This window comes from Salvelinus sp. IW2-2015, linkage group LG4q.1:29 (assembly GCF_002910315.2).
Source record: "Salvelinus sp. IW2-2015 linkage group LG4q.1:29, ASM291031v2, whole genome shotgun sequence".
Taxonomy (NCBI): Eukaryota; Metazoa; Chordata; class Actinopteri; order Salmoniformes; family Salmonidae; genus Salvelinus; species Salvelinus sp. IW2-2015.
In genome coordinates this window covers 63,913,907-63,940,521 of record NC_036842.1, presented here as the reverse complement: position 1 = coordinate 63,940,521, position 26,615 = coordinate 63,913,907, and the positions used below count along the sequence as shown (strand labels likewise).

The 26,615-nt window shown below is 43.2% G+C and overlaps 1 protein-coding gene across 1 annotated transcript; it reads left to right on the top strand.

Annotated features, from left to right (window-relative positions):
- Positions 1–165: 165 nt before the first annotated feature.
- Positions 166–26,615, top strand: rspry1 (ring finger and SPRY domain containing 1). Its single transcript, XM_023985366.2, has 15 exons — positions 166–501; positions 1,104–1,548; positions 2,255–2,307; positions 10,680–10,792; positions 23,153–23,279; positions 24,130–24,188; positions 24,319–24,385; positions 24,485–24,616; positions 24,698–24,813; positions 24,991–25,134; positions 25,221–25,332; positions 25,491–25,593; positions 25,744–25,896; positions 26,234–26,338; positions 26,450–26,615. Exons 2-15 carry the CDS (start codon positions 1,190–1,192, stop codon positions 26,544–26,546), a joined length of 1,740 nt encoding a protein of 579 aa, XP_023841134.1. The 5' UTR covers positions 166–501; positions 1,104–1,189; the 3' UTR covers positions 26,547–26,615.

Below are 26,615 nucleotides of genomic sequence, written 5' to 3'. Positions count from 1 at the left end.
TACATATCTAAAATCACTTGAGGTTAGGTCTCTGAACTTCCTCGTCCATAGTACCAAAGACARTCAAAGAATTAAGAAACAAAAAAAATAACAAAGTTGTTTAGAAACTCGTGCTAGTACAATAGCGAAGCCGCATCAAGCTACTCCTGTCCTGGTGACAGCTGATCAGATGGGGGATAGCCGACACTACGGAACTAGCTAGCTAGCTATCAGTACAGCCGTCAACGAAATCAAACAAAGGGGTTTGAGGGCGTAACTGTTATACTCGATTAAATCAAGAAAGAGTGGATTAAATATGAACGTTAACTAGCTTGTTCTAGTTTGCCAGCTCGCGTTAGCAAGCTTATTTTTTTGATAGCTACCGTTATCTAGCAATGTAGGCTACACGTTAGCTAGCTAACCTAACGTAAACGCTATTTTCGTAAAGCTTTTGAGGCCTGTTCATCCTGACAATTTATTTTATAGTTAGTTAACCGAGGACACTACCAGCTCATTTGCGAGGTAAGTAACTTGCGAGCTATTTTTCGTTGCTGTACTAGAACCAACTASCATCTCATGAGAGCCAACATTGGCTACGTAGCCTAGACCTATTTCTAGTTATCGTGTGGGAAATGGCTGTGAACTATTTATGTTAGCTTACTATCTGGCATCAACAGGTTAACGTTAGTGTTCTAATTTGGTAATCTAATTATACCTAGCTAGTTTAATAAAAGTTCTCAGTCAGATATAGTTAACTAACTACCTACAGTACAGGTAACTCATTAGCAATTTCAACATGGCTGTTACAGCCAGTCAATTTATCCTTGGCGTAAATTGGTCATAGCAAACTAACGTTAGTTAGCTAGCTAGTCAGCTACATTTCCCTGAAATATAACTGCCAAACAGCCGTCTATAATGTTAGCTAGTGTTGCTGATTAACATTACTAGCTAACGTTAGCTACATAATTTCATTTTGCAGAGTATTTTGTTTTTCTTAAACATGTAGCTAGCTATTCTTTCTATACATGTTATTTTACACAGGTTAGAGTTTGGGAAGTGCACGTGGACTTCCCACCTGCTAGGATGGTTTTTGCTCACTGCTGATCTGTGCTACTCCCTCCTAGCTATCTGCCATCCATCCGCAGCAACAGGATGACTGACGTCCCCATCCGAATCATCATGAGACGCCTCCACCAGGGCTCCAAATGATATGATAGTAGCTAGCTGGATTGCATTCTGTGCCAGCAGGAGCCTTGTGCAGGTTCTGCTGCTCTCATTGGAGCAGTTATCGCTACGGTTTTGGGAAAGCCTCGAGACATCCGGGACTATGGGAAACAGCTGCGTTTGTAGAGAAGAAAGTGACGTGGAGGATGGATCGGCAACTCGCAGGCAACTCAGGCGAGTTGATCACCCCGCTGCCKATCCCCCTGAGGCACGAAGCAGTCGGCCCCGGGACCCTGTCAGACCCCCACGGCGTGGCCGGGGACCCCATGAACCCCGCCGGAAGAAACAAAACGTGGATGGGTTGGTGCTGGACACACTAGCTGTGATCAGGACTCTAGTTGACAAGTAAGTGTTTGAAATGTAGTCTAATTCCCAACCAAGCTAGTGGACATGGCATGCATAATAAACGTTGCTTCCCTTCACAGGTCTTGTTATGTGTCTGAACTGTAGTACAGTTTGTTCAGATTGTGCAGGCCCTTTGTTGGCACTTCAGACATTCAYAGCACACACCTCTGTGGTCTTGAGATGTTTGAGGGGTGTGTAAACTCTCACACGGGATAGGCTTACATCTTGGTACAAGCTTGTTGGCCATTGAGGTGTTATCCTCCAGACAGCCTCTTCTGCTCCCTCAGAACCCTGTCAATAGTGTTTAGGCTGACCGAATGCTTCCTCAGAGCTATAGAGGTCTGGGTCTGATTTTACGCTCTAATGATGAAGGACTTGAACCTGTGAGCAGAGACAGATTCTTCTCTGGGATTATCCTTCAGGAGGAGTTACCAAGGGAGCATTAGGTCTGCTGTCATTGGTCAGATTTATAGGCAGGAGGAGGGAGGCCAATGTGCCAGCCTCTCTATCAGACAAAACAACATCCTCAACAGTTGCAGCCGCACACCCATCCATCGCACTGTTCCGCTCTGCCTCTAGCTTGTCATCTGAATTTCATAACTGCTTAGAGCAAGACACTTAACATTGCACCCACACATTACATGTGATGATTATTGAACTTCACTGTCACAAGATTCTCTGTTCACAATCACATTTTGTTTTTTAGCGACCAAGAGCCCCCCTACTCCATGATCACGCTGCATGAGATGGCAGAAACGGGTAAGACAAATGTCCTTATATGGTACTGTACGTGAGCATTGATGTAATACATGGATTTCATAAGTTTCTCAAGAAAGATTGTTAATTTTCTTCAGTATCAGATAGAACAGTAAGAGGAGCTCTGTCCTCTGTGGCTGTCTCCTGTGTCAAATTAAGTAATTAGTGTGTACTCTTGGCAGCTGTAACCTCTGGATATTGATAGAGTGGATCATAAGGTTTCCCAGGCTTTGCCAGTCATTACTCTCTGTTAAAGGCTCTTCTAGCCCACACAATGATACTAATGCAGGCTTCCCATTCCGTCTCTAAGGCAATAATGAAATGCCTTTGCGCCTGCCTATTAGTCATGACAATCTCACCTGATCCCACAGCAAGATTGTGTTCATTTTACATTGAGACTTGCTTGTAAAGTTTTACTATTCCCTATTAATGCTACTMGTTTTTGAGAACCAGACCCATAGTGCTAGAGCATGGTGCTAGTTCTTGTGGACAGTCAGTGGCAGGTCTGAGCCTCTCTTTAGCTGGTTTCAGAGGTGGATCTAGCGGGGCCTAACAGTCTTAACATCTGTATCCAGCCCGCCAGCTTGTCTCTCCTCTCGTTGCCCAGTCCCTCCAGGATTTCGTGACTTTTTTGTGATTTCTGTGGCCAAAAATGCTTGATTTAGTGGCATCTTTTCTGAAATTCCGAGCTACATTTTGCGATGTTTTGTTCACGTTCATTTCATATAAAGCAATAAAAAGTCATATGTGCTCAGTTTTAGGATGATTTTTAAGCAGAATACATAATACAAAAACAATTAGAAGCATTTAAAGTGCTCGATTTGTTTATTTTCAACATTTAAAAAATGCATTCCCCCATAATCTGTAGGTACTAAAAAATATTAAACTAGGACAAAAGAAACACCTGGGGTCCAAGCTTAAGACATATTATATCTCAAGGTCAACTTCCATGAAAACAATTAGAGACAAAGTGCTCTTTTGGGCTGTTTCTTTTTTTGAAGAAACGCAGCTCTTTTTCTGAACATAACGAGAGGTGAAAAATCGGAAAAATAACACTTGCATTAATTAATTAGATAAAATATATATCCGTGTGTCATTTATAATCCACTCACACACACCTCTCCTCTCCATCAGGCTTGGGGCATGCTATCAACACGAGATGAACCTCTCATTCACACTCTCTCAAAAAACAAATGGATTCAAAGCTGATCAATCGCTTTCAATTTGAGGATCAATATTTATTTAGCATAAGTTGTCTTCAAAATACTTGATTGTGATTTTTTTTTCTTTTTTTTCTGAAAGGGTTTTAAGGGAGATAAAGAACAGAAAACGTAAAAATAGTATTGTGGTATTGTGGTTGTGGAGTATTGTGGTTGATATGTACTTTTAAAACAGTATTGCCATTTCTAAAAAAATCCAGGAAGATTGTGCTTTCGTGATCCATATTAAGTTTTACAGAGAGTTTAAAACGGCAAAGCTGACAAATTGCACTCAGTGCTTTGAGCAGCGCTCCCCATAGACATCCTGGGGAGAGCAGAATGCCAAACACCCTACTAAAGCCAAGGTTAGCGGAGTAAAAGTTTGCGTAAAACGCCACTCACCTTGATTCTTTCAGCGCTTGCCACAGTCTTTCCTGCTACCACTTCAGTCATGGTGATCTGCCGCTGCTGTGGGAACTGTTCTGACATTCTCATATGCTTTGCTGATTCGAAGTGACTGTTGATTGTCGACTTTCTCTTGTGTTCCAGCACAACGTTGCACGGAGTGCAAAACAATTTCCCACCACTTTCATGTAAAACATTTGGAAATTGTTTCCCACTTTAGCTGTTATTTTTGATGGCAAATGATTGATTTCTTTTCATTGTACTGCCTGTCAGCCATCAACAATCAGCCATCTTCGCACGTGAAAACACTGACAGGCCGTGGGGGGAAAACTTTGTTGACGTGTGGTTGGAGACGGCCATTTTCCACGGTATTTGGTCAAAATTACGAACCCGCTTTTGATTGGACCCTTTTATGCGCTAAAAGGGCGGGGATTGGTCAAAATTGCGAGCTTTCGCATAATATGCGCAGATTGTTGGATTTTGCATTGAATTTTGCGATTGCAGAATCCTGGGGGGACTGGTTGCCACAGCTGTGTACTGTTTACTTTATTTATAAGTGCATCTGTTGTTTTGATGGTTGAGAGAGACTGGTAGGTTTGGAGTAGGGCAGTCGGGTGTTGAGTCACTGCTACTGGGAAGGGTAGAATGGAGTTATTCCTGGGCCTGTTATCAGGAATAGAAGTGGGATTTTTCTAATGTTACACACTGATGTTATGGATATCTGTAAAAGGATAATTCCCCGTTAACGGAATTGCGCTGAGACTCAGATTTTTCACTTTAAAATGTATGCCAAACAAAGTTGAACAAACCATCCAACTACACTACATGGCCAAAAGTATGTGGACACCCCTTTAAATTAGTGGATTCCGTTATTTCAGCCACACCCGTTGCTGACAGGTGTATAAATTGAGGACTCAGTGACTTTCAACGTGGCACCGTCATAGGATGCCACCTTTCCAACATGTCAATTCGTCACATTTCTGCCCTGCTATAGCTGCTCCGGTCAACAGTAAGTGCTGTTATTGTGAAGTGGAAACGTCTAGGAGCAACAATGGCTCAGCCGCGAAGTGGTAGACAAGCTCACAGAACGGGACCGCTGAGTGCTGAAGCGCGTAATGTGTAAAAATAATCTGTCCTAGGTTGCAACACTCACTACCGAGTTCCAAACTGCTTCTGGAAGCAACRTCAGCACAAGAACTGTTAGTCAGCAACTTCATGAAATGGGTTTCCATAGCTGAGCAGCTGCACACAAGCCTAAGATCAAAATGCGCAATGCTAAGCGTCAGCTGGAGTGGTGTAAAGCTTGCCGGCTTTGGAATAATGRTCTGGGGCTGTTTTTCATGGTTCGGGCTAGGCCCCTTAGTTCCAGTGACGGGAAATCTTAACGCTACAGCATACAATGACATTCTAGACGATTCTGTGTATCCAACTTTGTGCCAACAGTTTGGGGTAAGCCCTTTTTCAGCATGACAATGCCCCTGTGCATAAAGTGAGGGCAATACAGAAATGGTTTGTCAAGATCAGTGTAGAAGAACTTAACTGGCCTGCACAGAGCCCTGACCTCAACCCCATCGAACACCTTTGGGATGAATTGGAATGCCGACTACAAGCCATCAGTGCCACTAATGCTCTTGTGGCTGAATGGATGCATGTCCTCGCAGCAATGTTCCAACATCTAGTGGAAAGCCTTCCCAGAAGAGTGGGGGCTGTTATTGCAGCAAAGGGGGGACCAACTCCATGTTAATGCCCATGATTTTGGAGTGAGATGTTTGACGAGCAGGTGTCCACATACTTTTAACAAATTACACTGAACATTTGACAAAAACACATTTGTTAACAGAATTTCTGTAAAATCTCCCTCAGATTTTTTTATGTACCACGTTTACCAAAAACTCTAAATATTTGCTCTGAATTAAGATTCAAAGATGTCTGCAGAAGGAATGGGGTGTCAGCTATGAAATGACACCTTGACTTATTCAACTACAGTAAGTAAAGTGGATTTACAGACGTTAACAGAATTACATCACAGGTCCCTGATCTGTACTATACAGAAATGCGTAATTATGGATATGAATGTCATTCTCTTCATGGTGATATAGCCTGAATAGTAGGGCCCTATAAATTCTGCGTCGCTGTGAACGTGGACAGAATCATGTAATCCAGACATTTTAAAACGGAATTCAACAATATTCTTTTAAATTATTGAACTTAGTAGGAAATCAATTAAATGTATTGAACTTATTAAAACATTTATTAATATGCCTAAAATAATCATAAGCCATGAACAAAATGCATCACTGATTCCTATTTTCCTTCAACTTTCTGAAGAGTTAATGCGGTAATGCCCCTGTCTTTGTGGGCACATTTCTCTACCACTTTGTGTAGTCGTTAGCAATAAGTTTTCTGGTAGATGGAAAGGCTTTCTCAAAAACCCTCAATTAATTGTTAACTGCAAAGTAGCCTGATATCATGATTATTTGCATCAATAAGTATCTTGCTGGTGGGCAGTTGAATTAGGGTATCAACACCCCAACAACAACAACAACAAAATTCCAGACCTTGTGGTCTCCTGATGGGGTGTAAGCATTGTTGCGGACTTAGAACATCCAGTTTTTGTTTTTCTTCTTGCAGATCAGTGGGACGCTAGAAGATCTACTTCTGTTTGCACTCCAAAAGGTCCCAGCTACATCACAAATGGTTGTTTTGTTCGATAAAGTCCTTTATATCCCCAAAAACTCAGTTTAGCTGGCGCGCTTCATTCAATAATCCACCGGTTTCCCTCCTTCAAAACGCATACAAAATTAATCCCAAACGTTACCAATAAACTTCTCCAAATAAGTCAAACAACGTTTATAATCAAACCTCAGGCACCCTAATACGTAAATAAACTATCAAATTTAAGACGGCGAATCGTTATTGTTATTACCGGAGATAAACAATGTACGCGCATTCACCAGAACGTGTAACAAACACTACAGCCAAAATGGGAGCCACTTACAAAAACTACAAATTCTAGCTAATTTTTCCAAAAACAAGCCTGAAACTCTTTCTGAAGACTGTTGACATCTAGTGGAAGCCCTAAGAACTGCAATCTGGGAGGTTTTCCCTTCATATTAAAAATGACAGCCATAGGAATCAATGGTGGGATGAATTTTTTTCCATTTTTTTTCTGGATAGTTTGTCCTTGAGTTTTTGCCTGCCATATCAGTTATGTTATACTCACAGACATTATTTTAAACGTTTTAGAAACTTTAGAGTGTTTTCTATCCAAATCAATTATATGCATATCCTAGCTTCTGGGCCTGAGTAACAGGCAGTTTACTTTGGGCACGCTTGTCATCCAGATGTCAAAATACTGCCMCCTAGCCCAAAGAGGTTAAAGTATGATTTTGAGAGCAAAAAAATGGAGAAGAAACGAAACCTGGGAAAAAGCCCAGGAGAAAGCATAATTAGGATTAAAAATAAACTGATGTAGTAGTACAGGGATAGGCAACTGATGGCCTGCGGCCCCCCTTTTTGTAGACCGCGTCTACATTTTTGTATTTTATGAACTCAGTCGGTCTCAACTTACTGTTGAGCGTTAGAATAGTAGAATACACAAGGTGCAATTTCGAAATGTTGTGCATCAGTTTTTCTCTCTGTCAGTCACTAACCATATTTACATCCACAGCGTTTATGCAAGTGAAGTCATTCTGTATAAAAAATTAATTAAAAGATCACGACAGCTGTGATGGAAACACAGTTTTGGTACAATTTGATAAATGCCAAAAAGATCATTTGTTTGTTGGACATGGTGAGATCCAACATAATTTCGCTTGGGGACCCCAAAAAGCTAGAGCCAGCTCTGACTGCATGCATGGGTATGAATGTGGGTACACAGACCAACGAGCAACTGCAGCCCCCTGACGAGCCACTGTGGTCCCCCACCCTATCAAAGTTGCCCATCCCTTTTTATAGGGCTCTAGAATAGGTACACAAAAGTAAGGAGGATATTGCATACTTCTATTCTTCACACTGGCTATTATTTTAATGAGCTCTGCCCCAAAAAACACCTAATTTGGTTGGTTAGGACCAAACCTGAACCAATCATAGAGGTCTGTTTCACAAGTTTGGACATCAAAGTACAGCACAGTAGAGCTCAGTATAGTACAATACAGTACATTATACTGTACTCATCAAGTGTAGTGTTGTCACGATACCAGAATGTACTTCGATAACAGGTTTAGTGATACTCAATGCCAGAATTATACCACGGCAAAAAAAGAAAGCATATTATATAAAAAATATAAACGCAACGTGTGAAGTGTTGGTCCCATGTTTCACAAGCTGAAATAAAAGATTCCAGGAATGTTCCATATGCACAAAAAGCTTATTTCTGTAACATTTTGTGTATATTTTTTTTTACATCCTTGTTAAGTGAGCATTTCTTCTTTGCTAAGATAATCCATCCACCTAACAGGTGTGGCATTTAAAGAAGCTGATTAAACTGCATGATCATTACACAGGTGCACCTTGTGCTGGGGACAATAAAAGGCCACTCTAAAATGTACAGTTTTGTCACGCAACACAATGCCACAGATGTCTCATGTTTTGAGGGAGCGTGCAATTGGCATGCTGACTGCAGGAATGTCCACCAGAGCTGTTGCCAGATAATTTAATGTTCTCTACCATAAGTCGTTTTTAGAGCATTTGGCAGTACCTCCAACCGGCCTCACAACTGCAGACCATGTATAACCACGCCAGCGCAGGACCTCCACATCTGGCTTCTTCACCTATGGGATGGTCTGAGACCAGCCACCCGGACAGCTGATGAAACTGGGTTTGCACAAACAATTTCTGCACAAACTGTCAGACACCGTCTCAGGGAAGCTAATCTGCGTGCTCATCATCCTCACCAGGATCTTGACCTGACTGCAGTTCGGCGCCGTAACCGACTTCAGTGTGCAAATGCTCACCTTCAATGGCCACTGGCACGCTGTAGAAGTGTGTTCTTCGGGCCTCCTGAGTGACGCAGCGTTTTAAGGCACTACAGTCCCGGGTCTGATCCCAGGCTGTTTCACAGCCGACCCGGGAGACCCATTTGGCCCAGCATCGTCCGGGTTAGGGGAGGGTTTGGCCGGCCGGGATTTCCTTGTCACATCACACTCTAGCGATCCCTTGTGGCGGTCCGGTTGCCTGCAAGCTGACTTCGGTCGCCAGCTGGACGGCGTTTCCTCCGACACATTTGTTGCGACTGGCTTCCGGGTTAAGAGAGCAGTGTGGCTGGGCAGGGTTGTGTTTCAGCGGTAGCATGGCACTCGACCTTCGCCTCCCGAGTCCGTAGGGGAGTTGCAGCGATGGAACAAGACTAAATACCAATTTGGAATTGGGAAGAAAAAGGAGTAAAAAACATGTGTGCTCTTCACGAATGAATCCCGGTTTCAACTGTACCGGGCAGAAGGCGTGTATGGTGTCGTGTGGGCGAGCGGTTTGCAGATGTCAACGATGTGAACAGAGTGCTCCATGGTGGCAGCGGAGTTATGGCATGGGCAGGCATAAGCTACAGACAACGAACACAATTGCATTTTATCGATGGCAATTTGGATGCACAGAGATACCGTGACGAGATCCTGAGGCCCATTGTCGTGCCATTCATCTGCCACCATCACCTCATGTTTCAGTATGATAATGCACAGACTCATGTTGCAAGGATCTGTACACAATTCCTGGGAGCTAAAAATGTCCCAGTTCTTCCATGGTCTGCATACTCACCAGACATGTAACCTATTGACCATCTTTGGGATGCTCTGGATCAACGTGTACGACAGCGTGCTCCAGTTCCGCCAATATCCAGCAACTTCGCACAGCCATTGAAGTGGAGTGCGACAATATTCTACAGGCCACAATCAACAGCCTGATCAACTCTATGCGAAGGAGATGTGTTGTGCTGCATGAGGCAAATGGTGGTCACACCAGATACTGACTGGTTTTCTGAACCACGCCCTTACTTTTTATTTTTAAGGTACAGTATCTGTGACCAACAGATGCATATCTGTATTCCCAGTCATGTGAAATGCATAGATTAAGGCCTAATGAATTTATTTAAATTGACTGATTTCCTTATATGAACTAACTCAGTAAAATCTTAGAAAATGTTGCATTTGTTTTTGTTTAGTGTAGTTTGCAGGGGTCTTCACTTCAATTTTGTGTTTTAAGGTATTAGAAATACATCAAGACTTAATCTGGTCGATATTTTCTAGGAGCKCTTTTCTATCTGTTTGAGCCTTTGCTTCTTCCTAATTTTTTGTAAAATGGATATGTATTTGGATTCATTTCTCAATATTGATGCTTAGCTTTCATTTGACACCCAATTTCATATACTCCTATGAGCTGTTGCTGTTCATGGGTCCTTTTACATGGAAATGTCCAAAAGACATCCATCTGCCTTATGTGCTGCTGTTACCACAGAAGTTAAAGTTGAGTTACATAGTTTTATCACAGGGAAAGGTTAGAAATTATTCAATTATTTTGAGTTAAGGATGGCTAGGGGGAAGAGAAGCCAAAATAATACCTCACTTTCCACCAAATTCAACAGTAATTGAGTTTCAGTTTCTGGCCAGTTGAGTGATGCACAACAAAGCCTCCAAGCAGACGTGCTTAGACGCTAAACCTCAGACTGCACATATCTGCATCTAGTGTGACAACTACAAAGAGGCTGTTAATTAACCAGTTTTGCTGTCCCCTGCTAACCTCCACCTTTCCCCCCTACCCTACCCCCTGTGCCACCCTAAGATGACGGCTGGTTGGAGGTGGTCCAGTCTCTGATCCGGGTGATACCGCTGGACGACCCACTGGGACCAGCTGTGATTACCCTGCTGCTTGACGAATGCCCACTGCCCACCAAAGTGAGTACTAGTTACCATCTGGGTCTCGTCTGTGTAATGCCTCCAAGATCCATCTTCCTTGCCTAATGCCTACACAAAACTCAAATTCAAAGCTCAACTTCCCAAAGCATGGCCATCCACTCTTAGACACTCATTGATAGCAGCTGATTACAACACACCAAGCTCATGTTCCAGTAGGGGTGTGGGGATTGATAGTTACTAAAAATAACTAGGGTTGAGGAGTGATGTTGCCACTACGGTGCATTTGTAAGAATGCAGGAATGATGGTTGGAGACAAGGTTTCCAGTTCAGGGTACTTATTAACTAACTAAAAAGCACAATACAGGCACATGGGGGTAGGATGTAGATTTGATGGCTTGTTAGGCCAGTAGGTAAGTTTGTGATACAAGTTATGATATGAGGTTGTGGTTCTGGGGGTTATAAAATGGAGATACTAACACATGTTAACATATAATCATGACTGACAAGTGCAAATGGATAAGAAATTGAAAAGTATCAAACAAACTGAGGATATACAGTGCCTTTGGAAAGTATTCAGACCCCTTTACCTTTTCCACATTTTGTAAGGTTACAGCCTTATTCTAAAATGGATTAAATCATCCCCCCCCCCCATCAATCTATACACAATACCCCATAATGACAAAGCTAAAACAGTTTTTTATAAATTTTTGCTAATTTATAAACATTTAATAAAGTATTCTTACCCTTTACTCGGTACTTTGTTGAAGCACCTTTTGGCAGCAATTACATTCTTGAGTCTTCTTGGGTATGACACTACAAGCTTGGCACACCTGTATCTGGGGAGTTTCTCCCATTCTTCTCTGCAGATCCTCTCAAGCTCTGTCAGGTTGGATGGGTAGCGTTGCTGCACAGCAATTTTCAGGTCTCTCCTGAGATGTTTCGATCGGGTTCAAGTCTGGGCTCTGGTTGGGCCACTCAAGGACATTCAGAGACTTGTCCCGAAGCCACTCCTGCGTTGTTGGCTGTGTGCTTAGGGTTGTTGTCCTGTTGGTACTGGAGCAGGTTTTCATCAAGGATCTTTCTGTACTTTACGCCGTTCATCTTTCCCTCRATCCTGACTAGTCTTACAGTCCCTGCAGCTGAAAAACATCCCCACAGCATGATGCTTCCCCGTTGGATGGTACCAGGTTTCCTCCAGACGTGACGCTTGGCATTCAGGCCAAAGAGTTCAATCTTTGTTTCATCAGACCAGAGAATCTTGTTTCTCATGGTCGAAGTCCTTTAGATGCCTTTTTGGCAAACTCCAAGTGGGCTGTTGTGCCTTTTACTGCACAACAGTGCAGTGATTGGTGGAGTGCTGCAGAGATGCTTGTCCTTCTGCAAGGTTCTCCCATCTCCATAGAGGAACTCTGGAGCTCTATCAGAGTGACCATCGGGTTCTTGGTCACCTCCCTGACCAAGGCACTTCTCCCCTGATTGCTCAGTTTGGCCAGGCAGACCGCTTTAGGAAGAGTCTTGGTGGTTCCAAACTTCTTCTGTTTGAGAATGATAGGGGCCACTGTGTTCTTGGTGACCTTCAATGCTGCAGACATTTTTTGGTCCCATTCCCGGATCTGTGCCTTGACACAATTCTGTCTCGGAGCTCTATAGACAATTCCACCGAACTCATGGCTTGGTTTTTGCTATAAACCTGTTTTCGCATTGTCATTATGGGATTTTGTGTGTAGATTGCTGATATTTTTTTTTATTTAATCCATTTTAGATTGAGACTAATGTAACAATGTGGAAAAAGTCAAGGGTCTGAATACTTCCCGAAGGCACTGTATATACAAAGGTATGTGGACACCCCTTCAATGAGTGGATTTGGATATTTCAGCCATACCCGTTGCTGACAGGTGTATAAAATCGAGCACACAGCCATGCAATCTTCATAGACAAACATTGGCAGTAGAATGGCCTTAAGAGCCCAGTGACTTTCAACGTGGCACCGTCATAGGATGGCACTTTTCCAACAAGTCAGTTTGTMAAATTTCTKYCCTGCTAGAGCTGCCCCGGTCAACTGTAAGTGCTGTTATTTTGAAGTGGGAACGTTTAGGAGCAACAACGGCTCAGCCRCGAAATGGTAGGCCACACAAGCTCAGAAAACGAGACCGCCGAGTGCTGAAGCACGTTAAAATCGTATCTCGGTTGCAACACTCACTACTGACTTCCAAACTGCTTCTGGAAGCAACGTCAGCACAAGGACTATTCATCGGGAGCTTCATGAAATGGGTTTCAATGGCCGAGAAGCCGCACACAAGCCAAAGATCACCATGCGCAGTGCCACGCGTCACCTCTAGTGGTGTAATGCTTGCCGCCATTGGGCTCTGGAGCAGTGGAAATGCATTCACTGGAGTGATGAATCACACTCCCCCATGTGGCAGTCCGACGGACGAATCTGGGTTTGGCGGATGCCAGGAGAACGCTTCCTACCGAAATGCATAGTGTCGTGGCAATTTCCTGTATTACCAAATGAGGAGAGTTACAAATCACACACCAGTCAGAGTTATACTTAAATGTCATCTTTAATAATATGTGAGCTTTAAAATCGCCCTTTGACTCTCAGATCAATTCAGTGTCTATAATGAATTCTGAGAGTGCCTACAAAATAATTTTACTTGAGAAAGGAGTATCCCATAGCCAGATAGCATTAGCTATAAATTATTGTTCAGTTTGGTCTCTAAGACGAGGTTCTAATCTCGTTCCTGGTACTTCATAGTACCAAAACATTACCTCATCCAAGGCATAACTCAATTGTCAACTCTATATTCTCCCATCTCAAGTAAACCCCCTCTTCTCCCCACTCCTGGACAAGCTCACTGAGGGGAGTGATTTCACAGAAGTGTGATTGACTTGGAGTTACATTGTGTTGTTTAAGTGTTCCCTTTATTTTTTTGAGCAGTGTGTGTATATATATATATATATATTTTTTTTTAAATATATTTATTTGGAATAATGACAGTTTTAATAATACTGAATGAACAGTTTTATTTTAACTTAATATAATACGTCAATAAAATCTATTTGGTCTCAAATAAATAATGAAACATGTTCAATTTGGTTTAAATAATTCAAAAACAAAGTGTTGGGGAAGAAAGTAAAAGTGCAATATTTGCCATGTAAAAAAGCTAACGTTTAAGTTCCTTGCTCAGAACATGAGAACATATGAAAGCTGGTGGTTCCTTTATAACATGAGCCTTCAATATTCCCAGGTAAGAAGTTTTAGGTTGTATTTATTATAGGAATTCAAGGACTATTTCTCTCTACCATTTGTATTTCATATACCTTTGACTATTTGATGTTCTTTAGGCTGGCAATACTATAGTGCCTATATCTCGGGAGGCTTGAAGCCATAAACAGCGCAATGCTTGAAGCACAGCGAAGAGCTGCTGGCAAATGCAGGAAAGTGCTGTTTGAATGAATGCTTATGAGCCTGCTGCTGCCTACCACCGCTCAGACTGCTCTATCAAATCATAGACTTAATTATAATAACACACAGAAATATGAGCCTTAGGCCATTAATATGGTAAAAACCGGAAACTATCATTTCGAAAACAAAAAGTTTATTCTTTCAGTGAAATACGGAACCGTTCTGTATTTTATCTAACGGGTGGCATCCCTAAGTCTAAATATTGCTGTTGCATTGCACAACCTTCAATGTTATGTTATAATTATGTACAATTCTGGCAAATTTAATTACGGTCTTTGTTAGGAAGAAATGGTCTTCATACAGTTCGCAACGAGCCAGGAAGCCCAAACTGCTGCATATACCCTGACTCTGCTTGCAAAGAACGCAAGAGAAAAAAATAMATTCATGTTAGCAGGCAATATTAACTAAATATGCAGGTTTAAAAACATATACTTGTGTATTGATTTTAAAGAAAGGCATTGATGTTTATGGTTAGGTACACATTGGTGCAACGACAGTGCTTTTTCAAGGATGCACTTGTTAAATCATCACCCGTTTGGCTGTGATTTGAGGATAATTTACAGGCACCGCATCGATTATATGCAATGCAGGACAAGCTAGATAAACGAATAATATCATTAACCATGTGTAGTTAACTAGTGATTATGTTAAGATTGATTGTTTTTTATAAGGTAAGTTTAATACTAGCTAGCAACTTACCTTGGCTCCTTGCTGCACTCGCGTAACAGGTAGTCAGCCTGCCACGCAGTCTCCTCGTGGGGTGCAATGTGTTTAATCGGTGTCCAAAAATGCTGATTACCGTTATGAAAACTTGAAATCGGCCCTAATTATTCGGCCATTTTGATTAATCGGTCGACCTCTAATCTCAACATCAACTGTTCAGAAGAGACTGCATGAATCAGGTTTTMATGGTCAAATTGCTGCAAAGAAACCACTACCAAAGGACACCAATAAGAAGAAGAGACTTGCTTGGGCCAAGAAACGGGAGCAATGGACATTAGACCGGTGGAAATCTGTCCTTTGGTCTGATGAGTTCAAATTTGAGATTTTTGGTTCCAACCGCGAGACGCAGGGTAGATGAACAGATGATCTCCATGTGTGGTTCCCACTGTGAAGAATGGAGGAGGAGGTGTTATGGTGTGGGGATGCTTTGCTGGTGACACTCTGATGTTATTTAGAATTCAAGGCACAGTTAACCAGGATGGCTACCATAGCATTCTGCAGCGATACACCATCCCATCTGGTTTGGGACTATCATTTGTTTTTCAACTGGACAATGACCCAAAACATACCTCCAAGCTGTGTCAGGGGTATTTGACCAAGAAGGAGTGTGATGGAGTGCTGCATCAGATGACCTGGCCTCCACAATCAGCTGACCTCCACCCATTTGAGATGGTTTGGAACCGCAGAGTGAAGGAAAAGCAGCCAACAAGTGCTCAGCATATGTGGGAACTCCTTCAAGATTGTTGGAAAAGCATTCCAGGTGAAGCTGGTTGATTGTGCAAAGTTGTCATCAAGGCAAAGGGTGAATACTTTGAAGAATCTCAAATATATTTTGATTTAAACAATTAAAGAATTGGTTACTACATGATTCTATATGTTATTTCATAGTTTTTATGTCTCCCCTATTATTCTACAATACAGAAAATAGTACAAATAAAGAAAAACCCTTGAATGAATAGGTGTCCGAACTTTTGACTGGTACTGTACAATAATGCAAAGTACTCACTTTCAGTCACGCACAACATGGAAAGGAAAAGTTGGCCACCACAAGCATTCGCCAACAAAAATAAGAAAGACTGGAGGGAGAAACTGCTGCTTAAATAGTAAAAGGTTCTAATTAGGGATATTAGTCGCTTAGCCGCCCAAAATACATTTGACCGGTCATGCTTATCACTCTATAAGTGAATTTGCATTATTTCGTTCAATTAAATTGGTGCCAGAATTGAACAAATCTCGTCACTCATAAAACAGGAACAGTGTCTTGGTTGACCGGAATTATTATTTAGTCGAAAATAGTAATGTACAGTGACTTTAAAGTAGAAAGTACCTTTCGTACCTCAACTAATGGCTGTCTCTAGTCAGTGATCCGCGAGCAAGCCAGAGCGGAGACTCGTTGCTAAGCAACTCCGAAGCAGGCTGCAGGGAGCAGCAATGAAAGAGGAGCAGCACGAAGCAGCTAAGAACAGCTGTGCCAGCAACCAAAGTTTCACAGCATTTCTCTCCTGTTCTACTGTTCATATCTACTTTTTTAGATTGTCCAGAAGCCAAAGGCACAATCCTAGTCATATTAACAACCCATCTAATTTGTTGCATATTTACGTTTTCCCTCTTTCTAAGTTTCTAACGGAGACGTTCATCACTCTGTCACATGAAACGGCTCTCATCAGGTGCATCTTTTAGAACAGTGTTTTCCCACATTGTAATTTAGGAAATGTTTGTAAATGATGCATTACATTCTCTGCTTCATTACAATAGTTGCATGTTTAATAATATGAGAGGATAGGCTTGCTATAGTCACTTTTTTAAAAAGCTAATAATGAAAACAATTCAGTTACTTCCATGCATAGTATTTTCGGGTTAAAGTATTTTTAAGCCTTGATACAATTGAGACATGGATTGTGTATGTGTGCCATTCAGAGGGTGAATGGACAAGAAAAAATATTTTAAGTGCTTTTGAATGGGGTATGTTGGTAGGTGCCAGGCGCACTGGTTTGAGTGTGTCAAGAACTGCAATGCTGCTAGGCTTTTCACGCTCCATCGATTCCGGTGTGTATCAAGAATGGTCCACCACTCAAAGGACATCCAGCCAACTTGTGGGAMACATTGGAATCCACATGGGCCAGCATCCCTGTGGAATGTTTCGACACCTTGTAGTGTCCATGCCCCTGATGACTGCCACGGTTGGCAGTCATCAGCTATCCTTTAGCTCGAAAAGCTATCGCCAGTTTTGTACAACGCGACTCAGGCCAGAGCATACCGGAACTATTTTCTCTCCATATCCCCGGATTTCTACCGCAAGCTCTGGACATTTACACCTGGATCTTGCAGCTAGCTAGCTGCTATCCGAGTGACTATTGGCTAACGTCGGTCCTGGAGCAAACATCAATTATTCCGGAGCTAGCCAGCTGAAGAGTTCCATCAGCCACTCCTGGGCTACAATCACCTATCCGAACCTGTTTTACTRCCAATGCGGAGCCCCCACCGGGCCTTCATGACTGGACTACCGACGTTATCTGCCCGAGGGAGTTATCCAACTGGCCCCTCCGTCGCGACGTAACCTGAACGCCCATCTGCGGCCCGCTATTCGTTAGCTGTCTTATCGGCTGCTATCTGAATTAGGTCTATCGGACAATTTTCTTAGGCCACTATAACTATTTCGCCAATTGGATTGGTCCCCTCTACCAYACGGAACCCCACTAATCTACCAACGGAAACGCACGAGGTGGCTAAAAACAGACCTCCATCCTCTGCCAGCTTGCTACCCATGGCCCGGCTAGCTGTCTGAATCGCCGTGACCCCAACCAACCTCACTACTCACTGGACCCTTATGATCACTCGGCTAAGCATGCCTCTCCTTAATGTCAATATGCCTTGTCCATTGCTGTTCTGGTTAGTGTTCATTGGCTTATTTCACTGTAGAGCCTCTAGCCCTGCTCATTATACCTTATCCAACCTTTCAGTTCCACCACCCACACATGCGATGACATCACCTGGTTTCAATGATGTTTCTAGAGACAATATCTCTCTCATCATCACTCAATACCTAGGTTTACCTCCACTGTATTCACATCCTACCATACCTTTGTCTGTACATTATACCTTGAAGCTATTTTATCGTCTCTAGAAACCTGCTCCTTTTACTCTCTGTTCCGGATGTCCTAGATGACCAATTCTCATAGCTTTTAGCCGTACCCTTATCCTACTCCTCTTCTGTTCCTCTGGTGATGTAGAGGTGAATCCAGGCCCTGCAGTGCCTAGCTCCACTCCTATTCCCCAGGCGCTCTCTTTTGATGACTTCTGTAACYGTAATAGCCTTGGTTTTATGCATGTCAACATTAGAAGCCTCCTCCCTAAGTTTGTTTTATTCACTGCTTTAGCACACTCTGCCAACCCGGAAGTCCTAGCCGTGTCTGAATCCTGGCTTAGGAAGACCACCAAAAACTCTGAAATCTCCATCCCTAACTACAACATTTTCAGACAAGATAGAACGGCCAAGGGGGCGGTGTTGCAATCTACTGCAGAGATAGCCTGCAGGGTTCTGTCCTACTATCCAGGTCTGTCCTACTATCCAGGTTCTCTCCAGACCTGACTGCCCTTAACCAACACAAAAACATCCTGTGGCGTTCTGCATTAGCATCGAACAGCCCCCGTGATATGCAACTTTTCAGGGGAGTTAGAAACCAATATACAATGGCAGTTAGAAAAGCCAAGGCTAGCTTTTTCAAGCAGAAATTTGCTTCCTGCAACACAATCTCCAAAAAGTTCTGGGACACTGTAAAGTCCATGGAGAATAAGAACACATCCTCCCAGCTGCCCACTGCACTGAGGATAGGAAACTCTGTCACCACCGATAAATCCACTATAATTGAGAATTTCAATAAACATTTTTCTACGGCTGGCCATGCTTTCCACCTGGCTACCCCTACCCCGGTCAACAGCACTGCACCCCCCACAGCAACTCGCCCAAGCCTTCCCTATTTCTCCTTCTCCCAAATCCAGTCAGCTGATGTTCTGAAAGAGCTGCAAAATCTGGACCCCTACAAATCAGCCGGGCTAGACAATCTGGACCCTTTCTAAAATGATCTGCCGAAATTGTTGCAACCCCTATTACTAGCCTGTTCAACCTCTCTTTCGTGTCATCTGAGATTCCCAAAGATTGAAAAGCAGCTGTGGTCATCCCCCTCTTCAAAGGGGGGGGACACTCTTGACCCAAACTTCTACAGACCTATATCTATCCTACCCTGCCTTTCTAAGGTCTTCKAAAGCCAAGTCAACATACAGATTACCGACCATTTTGAATCCCACCGCACCTTCTCCGCTATGCAATCTGGTTTCAGAACTGGTCATGGGTGCACCTCAGCCACGCTCAAGGTCCTAAACGATATCTTAACTGCCATCGATAAGAAACAATACTGTGCAGCCGTATTCATTGACCTGGCCAAGGCTTTCGACTCTGTCAATCACCACATCCTGATCGGCAGACTCGATAGCCTTGGTTTCTCAAATGATTGCCTCGCCTGGTTCACCAACTACTTCTCTGATAGAGTTCAGTGTGTCAAATCGGAAGGCCTGTTGTCCGGGCCTCTGGCAGTCTCTATGTGGGTGCCACAGGGTTCAATTCTTGGGCCGACTCTCTTCTCTGTATACATCAATGATGTCACCCTTGCTGCTGGTGAGTCTCTGATCCACCTCTACGCAGACGACACCATTCTGTATACTTCTGGCCCTTCTTTGGACACTGTGTTAACAACCCTCCAGACGAGCTTCAATGCCATACAACACTCCTTCCGTGGCCTCCAACTGCTCTTAAATACAAGTAAAACTAAATGCCTGCCTTCCCGTCCAACATCACTACTCTGGACGGTTCTGACTTAGAATATGTGGACAACTACAAATACATAGGTGTCTGGTTAGACTGTAAACTCTCCTTCCAGACTCACATCAAACATCTCCAATCCAAAGTTCAATCTAGAATTGGCTTCCTATTTCGCAACAAAGCATCCTTCACTAATGCTGCCAAACATACACTCGTAAAACTGACCATCCTACCGATCCTCGACTTCGGCGATGTCATTTACAAAATAGCCTCCAATACYCTACTCAATAAATTGGATGCAGTCTATCACAGTGCCATCCGTTTTGTCACCAAAGCCCCATATACTACCCACCACTGCGACCTGTACGCTCTCGTTGGCTGGCCCTCGCTTCATACTCGTCGCCAAACCCACTGGCTCCAGGTCATCTACAAGACCCTGCTAGGTAAAGTCCCCCCTTATCTCAGCTCGCTGGTCACCATAGCAGCACCCACCTGTAGCACGCGCTCCAGCAGGTATATCTCTCTGGTCACCCCCAAAGCCAATTCCTCCTTTGGCCGCCTCTCCTTCCAGTTCTCTGCTGCCAATGACTGGAACGAACTACAAAAATCTCTAAATCTGAAACTGGAAACACTTATCTCCCTCACTAGCTTTAAGCACCAGCTGTCAGAGCAGCTCACAGATTACTGCACTTTACATAGCCCATCTATAATTTAGCCCAAACTACCTCTTCCCCTACTGTATTTATTTATTCAATTATTTTGCTCCTTTGCACCCCATTATTTCTACTTTGCACATTCTTCCACTCCAAATCTACCATTCCAGTGTTTTACTTGCCATATTGTATTTACTTCGCCACCATGGCCTTTTTTTGCCTTTACCTCCCTTATCTCACCTCATTTGCTCACATTGTATATAGACTTTTTATTTATTTTTATTTTTACTCCATGTGTAACTCTGTTGTTGTATGTGTCGAACTGCTTTGCTTTATCTTGGCCAGGTCACAATTGTAAATGAGAACTTGTTCTCAACTTTTTTTAAATTTATTTATTTATTTATTTWAATAAMTTTTACCCCCTTTTCTCCCCAATTTTCGTGGTATCCAATCGCTAGTAATTACTATCTTGTCTCATCGCTACAACTCCCGTACGGGCTCGGGAGAGACGAGCCGCACTGCTTCTTAACACAGCGCGCCTCCAACCCGGAAGCCAGCCGCACCAATGTGTCGGAGGAAACACCGTGCACCTGGCCCCCTCGGTTAGCGCGCACTGCGCCCGGCCCGCCACAGGAGTCGCTGGAGCGCGATGAGACAAGGATATCCCTACTGGCCAAACCCTCCCTAACCCGGACGACGCTAGGCCAATTGTGCGTCGGACCTCCCGGTCACGGCCGGCTGCGACAGAGCCTGGGCGCGAACCCAGAGACTCTGGTGGCGCAGATAGCGCTGCGATGCAGTGCCCTAGACCACTGCGCCACCCGGGAGGCCCAACTTGTTCTCAACTTGCCTACCTGGTTAAATAAAGGTTACATTTAAATAAAMAWTTTAAAATAATAATTGAGGCTGTTCTGAGGGCAAAATGGGGTGCAACTCAATATTAGGAAGGTGTTCCTAATGTTTTGTACACTGTGTGTACTGTGCCTTCAAAACGTATTCACACCCTTAGATTTTTTCCCACATGTTACGTTACAGCCTGATATTAAAGTTGATTAAATATATATTTTTTGTCACTGGCCTACACACAATACCCCATAATGTCAATGTGGATTTATGTAAAAAAATATATATATAAAAAATGTATTCATAATTAATAATTAAAAATGAAAGGCTGAAATGTCTTGACACAATACATATTCAACCCTTTTGTTATGGCAAGCATAAATAAGTTCAGGGGTAAAACATTTCTTAACAAGTGACGTAATATGTTACATGTAAGGTGAATGCACCAATTTGTAAGTCGCTCTGGATAAGAGCGTCTGCTAAATGACTTAAATGTAAATGTAAATGTGTGCAATAATAGTGTTTAACATGATTTTTGAATGACAACCTTGTCTCTGTCCCCCACACATACAATTATCTGTAAGGTCCCTCAGTTGAGCAGTGAACACTGATTCAACCACAGAGGGAGAATACCCAATGCCTTGCAAAGACAGGCACCTATTGGTAGATAAAAATACAAAAATCAGACATTGAATATCCCTTTGATCATGGTGCAGTTATTAATTACATTTTGGATGGTGTACCAATACACCCAGTCACTACAAACATACAGGCGTCCTTACTAACTCAGTTGCCAGAGAGGAAGGAAAAAGCTCAAGGAGTTCACCACGAGGCCAATGGTGACTTTAAAACAGTTAGAGTTGATAGCTGTGACAGGAGAAAACTGAGGATGGATCAACAACGTTGTAGTTACTCCACAATACTAACCTAATTGACAGAGTAAAAAGAACAAAGCCTGTACTGAATAAAAATATTCCAAAACATGCATCCTGTTTCCAACAAGACACTAAAGTAATACTGCAAAAAAATGTGGCAAAGCAATTTACTTTTTGTCCTGACTACAAAATGTTATGTTTGGGGCAAATCCAATACAACATTACTGAGAACCACTCTCCATATTTTCAAACATAGTGGTGGCTGCATCATGTTATGGGTATGCTTGTAATTGTTAAGGCCTACGGAGTTTTTCCGGATAAAAAAAAGAAACGGAATGGGGCTAAGCACAGGCAAAATCCTAGAGAAAAGCCTGGTTCAGTCTGCTTTCCACCAGACACTGGGAGATGATTTCACCTTTGAGCAAGACGACAACCTAAAACACAAGGACAAATCTACACGAGTTGCTTTCCAAGAAGACGGTGAATGTTCCTGAGTGGCCGAGTTACAGTTGACTTAAATCTACTTCTAAAATTATGGCAAGACCTGAAAATGGTTGTCTAGCAACGACCAAAAACTAATTTGATAGAGCTTGAATATTTTTTTAAAGAATAATGGGGAAATGTTGCACAGGTGTAAAAAGCTCTTAGACTTACCAAGAAAGCCTCACAGCTGTAATCACTGCCAAAGGAGCATCTACAAAATGTTGACTCGGGTGTGATTACTTATGTAAAATAGATTTTCTGTATTTCATTTTCAATAAATTTTGCTAACTTTTCTAAAAACATGTTTTCACTTTGTCATCAAAGGGTATTGTGTGTAGATGGGTGAGGGAAAAAATAATACACTTTGAATTCAGCCTGTAACACAACAAAAGGTAGAATAAATCAAGGGGTATGAATACTTTCTGAAGGAACTGTATTATGAAAGAAAAGACTATATGAAGTTTCAATAGATTTCAAGAGACATTGTTTTCCTGTGTTGGACGTTCAAAACAGTGCTTGTTTCCCCTCCTTTGTCAGGATGCTCTACAGAAGCTGTCCGAGATGCTGAGCTTGAGTGCCACTGTGGCCCGCCAGGATGCCATCATCCCTTCTAAGCACCGCAACACTACTGCTGTACTGGGCTGCCTGGCTGAGAAACTGGCTGGTAAGTGTGGATGCAACCTGATCTCCTTCATTCTCTTACACACACACACGTTTGTTTTACTATCCATGAAGGCACAATTGATTCCCATTCAAAATCCTATTTTTCTTAACCTAACCTTACCTAACCCTAATTGTAACTTTAAACCCTTAAGCCTAAAAAAATATTTTTCCTTGTGGGGACTGGCGAAATGTCCCCACTTGTCCAAATTCTACTTGTTTTACTAAACTTGATGACTTCTGGTCCCCACAAGAATGGTAAAATCAAACCCCAGACACACATACACACACACACTCTTGAACTCACATAATCAACAGTGAAAAATGAAAATGCTCTCAAGTGCCACAGGTTATTTGACCCTAGTTCCCCAACCAGTATTTGGCATACCAAACRGTCATTGTGAACTGAAAGAGCTAATCCTGCAGGTTTGAGTTGTATGCTTGTCATGACACGGCCTAAATGCTCTGCCTTTGCTCTGACAGTTCTGCTGAGCCTGCAGCACTGGGCTGGGGAGAGGGTGGCCAGGGTGAGACAACTCAGTCTGTCTGACATACCCAACAGAGGTTGCCTCTACTATTCAATGTCTGTTTGTTTACACCCCAAACTTTGAATTACACTTTGTCTTTCTCTGGAAGCGTTGTGTTACTGTTTTTCTTTGTATTATTATTTTTTAACTCGGTATCGTTGGGAAGGGCTCGTAAGCAAGCATTTCACGGTAAAGCCTACACCCATTGTATTCGGCGCATGTGAAACATATTATATATAATAATTTTTGTTGGGGGGTGCAATCCTGTACCTTTACTGTGGCCCTTAGCGTTGTTCCTTCACCTAACGCCCACTCCACATGTCTCAGGTCCAGCCAGCATTGGACTCCTGAGCCCTGGAACCCTGGGGTACCTGCTGGAGAGCCTGGTGAGACCACAACAAACATGTAGAACCACACAAATGCTGTTGCGCTGTCAATAGTCATATACTTGGGTTACATGTCATTTTTCTGTAGAATGAGGCCTTGTCTAATTTATCTGAACATCTCTGTTCCCAGAGTTCTGAGGCCCATCCTACTGTAATGCTCTTTGCCCTCATAGCCTTGGAGAAGTTCTCACAGACCAGTAAGTTTGTCCCCTTATCCTGCACATCCTTCTGAAGGTTGCTATGCTATCCCATTGGCCACAAAACGGACTAGTAACTGTTATATTTCCCTGTTGCAGGTGAGAACAAGCTAACAGTGTCTGAGTCGTGTATAAGTGACCGACTGGGGGTTCTGGAATCGTGGGCTGACCACACAGACTACCTGAAGCGCCAGGTCGGCTTCTGTTCCCAATGGAGCCTGGATAACCTCTGTGAGTAGTAGGCTACATCATGTTAGGGAGGACAGTTCTCATCCACTGACTGTTAATATTCCCTCTATCCTGTCTCCTCAGTCCTGAAAGATGGCCGTCAGTTCACCTACGAGAAGGTGAACTTGAGCAACATCAACGCCATGCTGAACAGCAACGACGTCAGCGAGTATCTCAAGATCTCTCCCAGTGGACTGGAGGTGAGGGGGCATCTCTCTGTAACACGCCTGACAGAGCAGTGTGACTAGAATGATCCCTGTTGCGCACACAATAAATGATTATACTTTGTTTGTCATGCTAAATGCCAGTATTACACTGATCAGTATCATCTTGTTCCATAGAGATAATGGATCTGCCCTTTTCTCCCCTCTCCCAAGGCGCGCTGCGACGCGTCCTCCTTTGAGAGTGTCCGCTGTACCTTCTGTGTGGACTCAGGCGTGTGGTACTATGAGGTCACAGTGGTCACCTCCGGGGTCATGCAGATTGGCTGGGCCACCAAGGACAGCAAGTTCCTTAACCATGTACGTGCTTACATGCTGTACTGATACACACAGCAAGCAGTGTTTATTTCTGCTAGAGACTGAATGCCATAATGTGTGTTTTTCAGGAGGGTTATGGGATAGGAGATGATGAATACTCATGTGCATATGATGGCTGCAGGCAGCTAATCTGGTACAACGCTCGCAGTAAACCACACTCCCACCCCTGCTGGAAAGAGGGTAAGTGCATCCCAAACTCCATACAGTTTCATGTTGTAGCTYAGAGGCAGGCTGTAATGGGGAGATGTCTGTCAACACCTCGGCTTACACACATTTGTTACCGAACTACTGTCTCTTACAAGCATATGCTTAAGCCTTACACTTTCTTTGATCTGTAGGAGATGCCATAGGTTTCCTACTGGACCTCAGTAAGAAGCAGATGCTTTTCTACCTGAATGGACATCAGCTCCCCTCAGAGAAGCAGGTGTTTTCCTCTGCAACGTGAGTATACACACCCTGCTCCTGCTTGCTCTATTTTCTGGCCATAATCCAAAGTGCACCCCACACAAGTATTGACATACTGTACATTTCAGTAACTCACTGCTATGTCCAATATCCTCATTAGTCTTCCTACTTCCTTTCTTTTTCCAGGTCTGGCTTCTTTGCAGCAGCAAGTTTCATGTCCTACCAACAATGTGAGTTTAACTTTGGGGCGAAGCCCTTCCGCCATCCCCCGTCTGTCAAGTTCAGCACCTTCAATGACTTTGCCTCACTGGCGTCTGATGAGAAGATTATCCTTCCCAGGTAAGTCTGAGCTAATGTAGCCTTGGGCAAAATGGTTAGGCTTGAAATGATCACTCTAGTTGAACAGGACAACTGCACATTATGTGAACTCCCATGTACTGTTAAGTTCATGTTTTAAGTATCCCTATATTTCTGTTATTACGGGGCTATCACTCAGTCAAGAGCGCGCATGCGCAGGAAGTTTGTTCGTTGTTGAACCTGGCCTTGAGTGTAATGGCTACCTTGTAGTGTGTTCATATAGTAGAGTAAACTTTGTTAAACTGGAACCTTGTCGTTGTGTCATTTCGAGTTAACATGTACYATTTAGTGACTGTTTGTGCTTGTGTGTGTTCCTCAGACACCGGCGCCTGGCCCTGCTCAAGCAGGTGAGCATCAGAGACAACTGCTGCACCCTCTGCTGTGACCAGATGGCCGATACAGAGCTGAGACCCTGCGGACACAGGTACAACAACTTCCCTCTCTGTTTCACCCCTTGTACCTGTATTGAGTATCTATCCATTTGCCTGTGTGTTACGGCTCCTTACGTGGTCTCTGTGTGTGTTTGTATCCTTAGTGGGATGTGTATGGAGTGTGCCTTACAGCTGGAGACGTGCCCGTTGTGTCGCCAGGACATCCTGACCCGTGTCAGACTCATCTCACACGTGTCCTGACACATCACCTTCAAACCAGGACATGAACGCTCCTCCCCTCCTCCTATCACCTTTATCCCAGTAATCAAC